At 41.4% G+C, this 10,880-nt stretch overlaps 1 protein-coding gene across 2 annotated transcripts in view; it reads left to right on the top strand.

Moving 5' to 3' along the window:
• Positions 1-3,086: 3,086 nt before the first annotated feature.
• The window catches only part of stoml2 (stomatin (EPB72)-like 2), a 68,104-nt gene continuing 60,310 nt past the window's right edge, over positions 3,087-10,880 (top strand). Inside the window, exon 1 of one of the 2 annotated variants that reach the window (XM_041188725.1) lies at positions 3,087-3,220. In XM_041188725.1, the coding sequence (XP_041044659.1) occupies positions 3,182-3,220 (39 nt within the window). In that variant the 5' untranslated portion in view covers positions 3,087-3,181. Of the gene's footprint in view, positions 3,221-4,615; positions 4,656-10,880 lie in introns of those variants that run through there. The other variant, XM_041188730.1, reaches the window with a different exon arrangement.

Consider the following 10,880-nt stretch of genomic DNA (forward strand, 5'->3'; position numbering starts at 1 on the left):
AACATTCCAGGCTTTCATAAACCTTGGCTTCCCTCACAAAGCATGTCCTCTGCTTCCTGAAATGCAAATGCTGCCAAAGTAGTAGGGCAGCAAACGAGCAATATTCCCTTACGCAATCATGGCACGAAGAACTGTAATGCTTATGCCTCGGCCATGCATAACATTGCCATGTGGATGACTTCCTTGCACCCAGCACTCATGTTTGAGATGCACCTGCTGACCTGCTTCTGTTCATGGACTCTTCTCAGTTTTGCGGGGAATGGGGGTAGGTTACGTTTTGCACATGCATATTTTGCGGAGGCAGCTGCCCAGTTAAATCAGCAGCTGCCTCCACTCATTTGTGATTTTGATGTCACAGGTGCATGAAACGTGAGTGGACCTAGTAAGAGCAGGTCAGAACTTTGTGGATTTATTTGGACAGTCAGGGTACCCTTAAGGAGAGTTGTCCTTTGGAATTTGCTTTAAATTTGCATTAACTGTCCCAGAATTGGCAAAAACTCAATTCCAAATATCTGTCTTCAACCCAAGGGAGTAAGTGGGTGGGGCTGCTGGACTTGCAGGGCAATTTTTTTTGCCCTACTGACTCTTGCACCCAGGTCCCAGGAAGAACTTTGAGCTTGAGAAGGGCACAGAGCGCTTTGTGCGAAGGAAGATACAAGATAGTCATGGCACCCTTGCACAGAGAGGCCATAGAGGCCAGTCACCATCAGCAGCCAGAGACCAGGGGGAAGGCAGAAGGTCAGGATGTACTGATTTCAGACATCATATCTCAATATAATGGCAAACCAGTGCCAAAGGCAACTGAGGTTAAGCCATGAAGTAATCATCGACATATGTTACATGGTCCAGAGACAATGAGAACCACACTCTATCCACCCCCATGCTCTGCTCCAAGGGTAACCATCGCACCCACTTTTTATGCCTCAAACTCTTTCCAGAGAATTATCAGGAGACCTGTCTGTTATATCTCAGTCAGCAGCAAACAGGTTGCTCATGTGGGGGAGCACATTAATTTCCCTGTTGATTTGCAACTCAGACTCAGAGAGCTACAGCCTTTGTCCAATTAGCAAGCTTCCCTCAGGTAGTTTGCACCCAAAAGGTTTTGTTTCAAGTGTGTGCAAGGGTCCCTCGTAGCTGCCACGACTACCAACTTCCTCAGCTTTTTCAGCCACTTTTGCAGATCTGTGGTTGGTTTCTATGGGAATTTGGTTAATGATCCCCTTTGGAGCCATCAAACTTTCTTAGATCTGCGCATCTTTTTCCAGTGATTGGGCTTTCCACAAGATCTGCAGTTTGTCCCACATGTGGGACATTTCCTTCAGCTTGTGAACTGATGTGGTTAATTGTCCACAGCTCTTGCACATCTTTAACTCTGTCTGGTGTGCATTCTGTTGTTGCTGTTTCATCGCAGCAAACCTGCTGCCTTTCTCTTGACTTAACTGAAGGCCAGCTGTTTGAGTAGTCAGCATCTTCATCTGCCTACTGGTAGCTTCATGTGTTCTAGCAGCATCAATAACCTGTGATATTGTGAATTTGTCTTTTCCAATCAGATCTTTTTTGTATTTCAGGGTTAGCAAAGCCCCAAAAGAGCACATCTACAAGCCTTTAATCTGTTTATTTGAATTTACATTTCCAGGCTCCATTTTTCAATCTCATTAAGAAACTTCCAACAAGCTCGCTGGGTTCCTGTCTCAGGCTTTGAAACTCATATCAGTGAATCCGATGATTTAACTTTGGCTGGAGATGCATACTGAATTCCCCAAAAAAAAATTGTCTAGGTTTTTATTGTTGTCCTCAATCATCTCCCAGCTATTAGACAAATTTCTCTCTTTCTTTCTTGCCCTCAGGAGGATGTAACTGACCCTTTCCTTTCGCTAGTGCCTTTCAGAAAGCTACTAAATGTCAATCTGTACTTTTCTTTATACATCTCAAATGCCTCAACAAATCATCAACCTTCCAGTTTGTCCTGAACTGGAGCTGTGCACGCATTTTGAGGCGATGACCATTTGATTTTCAAATGATTCACTCAATTTTTTTCTCTCTGTTTGGCACATACTAATTTGGTTTGATTTTTCTCTATGTAGTTCAACATTTATTTTGTTTATAATGCTTAGGTTTTATTCAGATACCTGCGAACACTGTTATATCTTGTGGTTCTCAGAAACAGGATGCCCAACTCCCACAGCGAAAATTACAGGACACTGTGGCACGTGGGTCCATTACAGCAGGTTGGGAGAGGGGGTGGGTACTGCCAGAGCTGCAAGAGGGCACAGATGGGGGAAGGACACATGTGGCTCTTTAAAGGTCCCAATTATTTAAAGATCCTAATTACGGGAAAAACAACGTCCTGGATGCATGCAACTTGGGGCTCGGGACAGTGCCTTCGGTTACAGGACAATCACATAAAATAAGGGACTACCCAGAAGTTCGAAATAATATTAAACTCAAATGGTCCGTAGTATAAAGGTCTGGCACATAAAGCAGTGCCCTACTGCCCACAGCTTTGTAAGAGAACACATGACCCCCCCACCGAGGGGTCAGTGTAGTGTCATAGCCATGTGTAGAAGCATGGCGACAGCTCCTAGCTTGGACCTTCACCTATGTATATAGTTTCCAGAAGTTAATAAATATTTAGTGAACTACCCTAAGATCACGACTACCTTAAAAGTACCTACCGAACAACGCCCACCACCAACATGCTGGACCTTCATCAAATATATTTCTCCGATCTCACCATACGTCATGTACTGATACACCGTTGGCACCTGCCTGTAATGCAGAATGAATGATGTGGCATTCTGGATATATATGTCCAGAGAAAATGACGAATACACAGTTTTTAATGTCCCAAACATTCTTGTTTTGTCCTGGGTAGCTAGCAGTAGTGTGTAGAAAGTTAATATTTAATTCCTGGAGGGCTGGGAAGCCTAATTCGTTTTAATGCCAAATTATATCAGCAGCAAGAACAAGTGGTGTTAAAAATATCGGCAATGGTTCAGAAATGAGCGAGTCAGTCTCAGTAGGTTAAGAGTTGCGATTTTTTTAAAAAAGGGCCAGGAGATCTGGGTGCTCCCGGAACTTATCTTGTCTGCTCTATGTTTCCCATCGGAGTAAATAGTTTGCAGCCTGGTTTCTCCGCCGGAGTTTCGTTCTTTCCTGTCTGATTGCTGAAGCTGCTGAGATGTTGCGCTCATTGATCCGGGGACAGGCCTTACTCCAGGTAACCATGGCAGCGCCGGGCGGAGTGACCCGGCCTGAGTTCTGGGTGGCCTCGCGGACTGTGATCGTCTCGAGGCGGCCCGTGTTGCTGCTTTGTCATTTAGCTCGAGCGGGTTCACGTGGCTGAGCCCATTCCCGACCTCACTCCCGCCCCAGGCCAGAGGGGTAACCGGGGACGGAGTCAGTGGAGAGCGTTTCAGTGTCACTTCATGAGGGCGCTACAATCAGTAGAGAGGGGGTCTGATTGTCAGATCATGAGTCGGGGGGAGGTATATTCCTGCACCACCAGTTCATAACAGGAACTTCTTTGCATGAAGTAGCAGTAAAAGGTGAAATCAGGAAATTTCAGTTCATAACGAAGAAGAAGAATAACTTTTATTGAAATGTGAAATTACAAATGGAGCTAAAACAATCAGCTGAAAACTATACAAAATATTTCAACTGCATTTCTGGAATTACAGTATTTAAAACAATTTCATTCATGCTGCCAATAAAGAGTGAGTCCTGAAGGCCGTGTTGCCTGCCTGCCTGATGCCAAGGTTAAGGACCTCTCCTCACAGCTGAAGAGGAACCTGGAGTGGGAGGGGAAGGATCTAGTTGTGATCTCTCCAACTATGTAGTTGAAACTAGGGTTTTGCTAAAGGAGTATAAACAGCTAGGGATTAAATTAAAAGCAGAACCAGAAAGTTAATAATCATAGAGTTATACAACACAGAAACAGGCCCATCATGTCTGTGCCAGCCATCAAGCACCTAACTATTCTAATCCCATTTTTCAGCATTTGGCCCATAGCCCTGTATGCTATGACATTTCAAGTGCTCATCTAAATACTTCTTAAATGTTGAGATGAGTTCCTGCCTCTACCACCCCCTCAGACAGTGTGTTTCTGATTCCAACCATCTTCTGGGTGATAATTTTTCCTCAAATCTCCTCGAAACCTCCTGCACCTTCGCCTTAAATCTATGCTCCCTGGTTATTGACATCTCCACTAAGGGAAAAAGTTTTTTCCTATTGACCCTATCTATGCCCTTTATAAATTTGTATATCTCTATCAGATCCCCACTCAGTCTTCCCTGCTCTAAGGAAAACAACCCTGGCCTATCCAGTCTCTCTTCATAGCTGAAATGCTCCAGCCCAGTGTCATGAAGAGATATTAATGTATATAAAGTTATTGGAAATTTTTTTAGAAATAGAGTCCTGGGTGCTTTGATGTATAGTGTTGTGAGAAATAAAAAGTAAGGTAAAGAGTACATTTGCATTTTGTTGAATAAACCATTCAAGAATGGGGCTGAAATCTTGCACCTAGCTCTGAGACACCAAGCAATGTTTATACAACTAATAGAATTGGTAATATGAAAGGGCCTGGTGATACAATGAGAATTTACATTCACAGGGGAATGCTGGGTATAACAGGAGTTTGTGTGTACGGATCAGAGGCATGTAAGATCTAAGACCTTAACACTGTCTGCGAAGGAACAAATTGAAAGGAGCCTCATTTTGATTTCGTAAGGTGAAAAATGCTTTTTAAGTCTATTGGTTATTGTTGCCTTAGTGGAGATTAATTTGGGAATTTGTTAAAAAGTTATGATAGTAGTAATTTGTAGCCATGTGTATGTGTTTAATTTGTTGCAAATTAATAAATATTTCATTTAGTTTGATATAAAACCTATCAAGAACTGATGGTCTTATTCCTGAATTTGGAGCTGCAATTCAAAACAAAACATTGAAAATATAGGTTATGACAGCTGTTTAAGAGTTCCCTCTGGGATTTTAAATAAGTTAGCCTTTATCAACTGCTGTGTTATAACACCAGGGAACACCCTGGTGGATCTCCTCTGCACCCTCTCCAGTGCAATATCTCCCTATAGTTGTTTGGTAGTATTGCTGAAAAAAGAGACATGTCTAAGCTTTTCTTCTTGCACTCATCAGGACACTCAAGAATACAAATATAAGGTGGAAAACAACAATTTATACTATACGTGAAGAAAGTGCTGATTGGTTGGCAAGTGGTGTTGCCATGGAGAATGCACCACTGATGGTGACTCACAGTTCACTGCCAAGCATTGTTTGAAATTTAAACCAGGCAGCTTGACCTTGATTGGTCAAGGCATTGCCCTGAGGAATGAGTCAGCGAATGGCTGTCACTTATTTTGTTTAACTGAAACAGGCACATTGTGTGTACATGTTCTTTCTGTTTGAAAAGAACAGGGCCCTGTTGATAAGACACAGCAGTTAGTAAAGGCTGAGTTATTTAAAATCCCAGAGGGAAACTTCAAACATTTGTCATAACCTATATTTTCAATTGGTATGTTTGAGATGCAGCTCTGAATTCAGAAATGAAACCGACCAAGCCTCAAGAGGTTTTTTATATAAATTAAATTAAACATTTAGTAATTTAACAAGAAATTAAACACATACACATGTCTACGAATTACTACCATAATAACTATTAAACAAATCCCTACATTAATCACTCCCAGGTAAATCTTCCCCAAGGCAACAATAACCCATCGACTTAAACAGACACCAGACAAAGCACATTTATTTTATGAATCAAAATGAGGTTCCTTTCAATTTGGTTCCTTTGCACTGTTGTAGGCTTACAGGCGGCTTAGATCTCACTTACACCTGCCTCTGACTTACACACACAAAACTCTTTTCTGTATATACCTAGCCTTCCCTTTGAATGCAAGTTCTCATTGTATCATCAGGCCCTTTGAACTCCACCTCTTCTAATAACAAAACCCCTTTCATAGTACCAATTTTATTAATAATATAAACATATTGCTTGGTTCTCCTAGCTAGGTGCAATATTTTACCTTCAGTCTTTAAATGGTTTATTCAACAAAATACAAATGTACCCTCTACCTTACTGTCTAACATCTCAAAACTACCATACATCAAAGCACTCGGACTAGCTGTCTTTAATCCTATTAAGACACACACACCCACAGACCCTACTACAAATCTAATTTGAAATAATTTCCTATAACATTATAGACCATGTTGAAAAATGAACAGTCGTTATTCTAAAAGATGGCTTCATTTTTAATAACCCATCTTACACTATCTCCTATACTTATTACACAATCAGATACATGCATTAACATGGTATCAACAGAAATCACTCCAGTTCAGTGTCCAGGTTTTTTAAAAAATGTCCAATTTTCCTTTAAGCTTCAAACTCTTGTTAACGCATCTGCAAACAGATTTTCTCTACCAGTAACATGTATTACCTGTAGATTAAATGGCTGTACTAATAGAGTCCACCTGAAAAATCTTGCACTTTTGTCTCAAGATTTGTCCAAAAACTTCAAAAGATTATGGCTTGTATAAATAATTGTTTCTGATGAATTGTTGGCAACATAAATTTCAAAATGCTGCAATGCTAACACCAAATCCAAGGTCTCTTTCTCGATAGTTGAATATCTTCTCTGTTGTACATTCAGCTCCCGTGAAAAATACCCTATCGGTTTTTCAATTCCAGTGTCATCTTGTAACAGTACAGCTCCAGTGCCTGTATCGCTTACATCAATGGTCAACTTGAATTGCTTGGCATAATTGGGTAATGCCAAAACTGGTGTCGTAGTTAATACAGTTTTCAAACTATCAAATGACTCCTGACACTCCAGTGTTTACTGAAATTTCTTGTTCTTTTTTAATAGCTCAGTCAGTGGAGCAAACATGTGACTAAAATTTGGTACAAATTTCCAGTAAAACCCATTCATGCCCAGAAATCTCAAAACTTCTCCTTTTGTTGTAGGCACTGGGAAATCCACAATAGCCTTGCCTTTCGCATCTCGCTGAGCCACCTTACCATGTCCAAAGATATGGCCTAGATACGTAACTTGCACTTTTGCAAATTCAATTCTAGCCAAGTTCATCACCAAATTAGCTTCTTGTAATTGAGAAAATTAGCCTTCCAGATGCTGTAAATACTCCTCCCACGTAGGATTGAAAACTATTAGATCGTCAATATAAACATCACAATTGCTTAGACCAGCAATTACTTTGTTTGTCAGTCATTGAAATGTTGCAGGTGCATTCTTCATACCAAATGGCATGACTTTAAACTGACATAGTCCACTTGGTGTTTCAAAAGCCGATATTTCCTCTCCCCAACAACGGTACCTGCCACTATCTTTTGAGCAAGCCAATCTTTGTGATAAATTTTGATTGCCCCACTTTCTCAAAGCAATCTTCCAACCATGGTATAGGATATGAATCCGCTTTTGCCACCGCATTCACCTTTCAACAGTCCACAAACAGTCTTTGTGTTAGACCATAAGACATAGGAGCAGAAATTAGGCCATTTGGCCCATCGAGTCTGCTCCGCCATTCAATCATGGCTGATAAGTTTCTCAACCCCATTCTCCCGCCTTCTCCCCGTAATCTTTGATTCCCTTACCAATCAAGAACCTATCTATCTCAGTCTTAAATACACTCAATGACCTGGCCTCCACAGCCTTCTGTGGCAATGAATTCCATAGATTCACCGCTCTCTGGCTAAAGAAGTTTCTTCTCATCTCTGTTCTAAAAGGTCTTCCCTTTACTCTGAGGCTGTGCCCTCAGGTCCTAGTCTCTCCTACTAATGGAACCATCTTCCCCACGTTCATTCTATCCTGGCCTTTCAGTATTCTGTAAGTTTCAATCAGATCCACCCTCATCCTTCTAAACTCCATCGAGTATAGACCCAGAGTCCTCAAACGTTCCTCATATGTTAAGCCTTTCATTCCTGCGATCTTTCTTGTGAACCTCCTCTGGACCCGCTCCAGGGCCAGGACATCCTTCCTGAGATATGGGGCTCAAAATTGCTCAAAATATTCTAAATGTGATCTGACCAGAGCCTTATAAACCCTCAGCAGCACATCCCTGCTTTTATATTCTAGTCCTCTCGAAATAAATGCCAACATAGCATTTGCCTTTCTAACTACCGACTCAACCTGCAAGTTAACCTTAAGAGAATTCTGGACTAGGACTCCCAAGTCCCTTTGCACTCCAGATTTCTGAATTTTCTCCCCATTTAGAAAATAGTCTATGCCTCGATTCTTCCTACCAAAGTGCATGACCTCACACTTGCCCACGTTGTATTCCATCTGCCACTTCTTTGCCCATTCTCCTAACCTGTCCAAATCCTTCTGCAGCCTCCCCGCCTACTCAAAACTACCTGTCTCTCCACCTCTCTTTGTATCATCTGCAAACTTAGCCAGGATGCCCTCAGTTCCTTCATCTAGATCATTAATGTATAAAGTGAAAAGTTATGGTTCCAACACTGACCTCTGCGGAACTCCACTAGTCACCGGCCGCCATCCTGAGAAGGACCCCTTTATCCCCACTCTCTGCCTCCTGCCAGACAGCCAATCTTCTATCCATGCTAATACCTTGCTTCTAACACCATGGCCTCTTATCTTACTGAGCAGCCTCCTGTACAGCACCTTGTCAAAGGCCTTCTGGAAGTCCAAGGAGATAACATCCATTGGCTCTTCTTTGTCTAACCTACTCATTACCTCCTCAAAGAATTCTAACAGATTTGTCAGGCATGACCTCCCCTTGATGAAACTAGGCTGACTTTGCCCTATTTTATCATGCACTTCCAAGTATTCTGAAATCTCATCCTTAATAATGGACTCTAAAATCTTACCAACGACCGAGGTCAGGCTAATCGGCCTGTAATTTTCCGTCTTTTGCCTCATTCCCTTCTTAAACAGGGATGTTACATTAGTGATTTTCCAGTCCTCTGGGACCCTCCCTGACTCGAGTGATTCCTGAAAGATCACCACTAACGCCTCCACTATCTTTTCAGCCATCTCCTTCAGACCTTTCAGTTTTCCTAGCGCCTTCTCCTTGGTAATGGCCACTATACTCACCTCTGCCCCCCGACTCTCTTGAACTTTTGGGGATGTTACTCGTGTCTTCCACCGTGAAGACTGACACAAAGTACCTATTCAGTTCCTCCGCCATTTCTTTGTTCCCCACTACTACTTCTCCAGCGTCATTTTCCAGCAGCCCAATGTCCACTTTTGCCTCTCTCTTACCCTTTATATATCTAAAAAAACTCTTGCAATCTTCTTTTATATTACTGGCTGGTTTACCCTCATATTTAATCTTCTCCCTCCTTATTTCTTTTTTAATTGTCTTCTGTTGGTCTTTCTTGGCTTCCCAATCCCCTGTTTTCCCATTGCTCTTCGCCGAATTGTATGCTTTCTCTTTAGCTTTTATGCTGTCCCTGACTTCCCTTGTCAGCCATGGTTGCCTCATCCTCCCTTTAGTATGCTTCTTTCTGGGGATGAATTTTTGCTGTGTCTCCCAAATTACTCCCAGAAACTCCTGCCATTGCTGTTCCACTGTCTTTCCTGCTAGGCTCATCTCCCAGTCAATTCTGGCCAGCTCCTCCCTCATGCCTCTGTAGTTGCCTTTATTCAACTGTAATACCGTTACATCTGATTCCAGCTTTTTCCTCTCAAATTGCAGAGTAAATTCTATCATATTATGGTCACTTCCTCCTAAGGATTCCTTCACCTTAAGCTCCCTTATCAAATCTGCCTCATTACACATCACTAAATCTAGAATTGCCTGTTCCCTAGTGGGCTCCACCACAAGCTGTTCCAAAAAGCCATCTCGTAGACATTCCACAAATTCATTTTATTGGGATCCACTACCAACCTGATTTTCCCAGTCTACCTGCATATTGAAATCCCCCATGATCACTGTAACCTTGCCTTTCTTACACACCTTTTCTATCTCCTGGTGTATCTTGTGCCTCACATCCTGACTACTGTTCAGAGGCCTGTACGTAACTCCCATTATGGTTTTTTTAGCTTTGCGTGTTCTATCCGGTTTCAGTACCGGTACAATAGGTGAACCCCGCTTATTGCAACTAGACTTAATTATATCATTTTGAAGCATGAAATCAATTTCTTTTCATACTTGTGATAACTTTGCCGATAACTTTGTGAGGATGTTGCCTTATTGAAGATGAAACCTGTACAGAGACATCATCTATAGCTAAATCTGTCTTTGCTAATTTATTCCCACAAGTAGGTTTGTGTGACTGTAATAGCTTTTCCAAATCTCTTTGGCATTTGCTTGGAAGGTAACTCAATATTTCATTTAAACTTTCAAGCACCCCCTCATTATTCAATTTGATTAGAGGAAAATCAATTTCAGAGTCTACCTCTTTCTCATTATCCACCATCACTAATACCTCTTTTTGTTCGTCTTCCTGTCAAAGTACTTTTTAAGCATATTTACATGGCACACCCTCTGCTTCTTTCTTCTATCTGGAGTATTTATTAAATAATTTACTTCACTCAATTTCTTTTCAACCCTGTAAGGCCCACTAAATCATGCATTTAAAGAATCGCCTAGTATTGGTAATATAACTAATACTTCTTTTCAGAAACAAAACTCTGAACTTTAGCTTTCTTACCTGCTTTCACTTTCATTGCTTACTGTGATATTTTTAAATGTTCCCTAGCCAACTTGCATGTTCTATTAAATCTTTCCCTGGAATTTGATACGTAATCCAAGAGAATGGTTTCTGAATTTTGACCCACCAATTTCTCATGAATTAATTTCAGTGGTCCCCTTAACTCATGACCATAAACTAGTTCAAAAGAGCTAAAACCAATCGATGCTTTAAGAGCATCTCAATAGCAAAT

The sequence above is a fragment of the Carcharodon carcharias genome, chromosome 1 (genome assembly GCF_017639515.1).
Source record: "Carcharodon carcharias isolate sCarCar2 chromosome 1, sCarCar2.pri, whole genome shotgun sequence".
NCBI lineage: Eukaryota > Metazoa > Chordata > Chondrichthyes > Lamniformes > Lamnidae > Carcharodon > Carcharodon carcharias.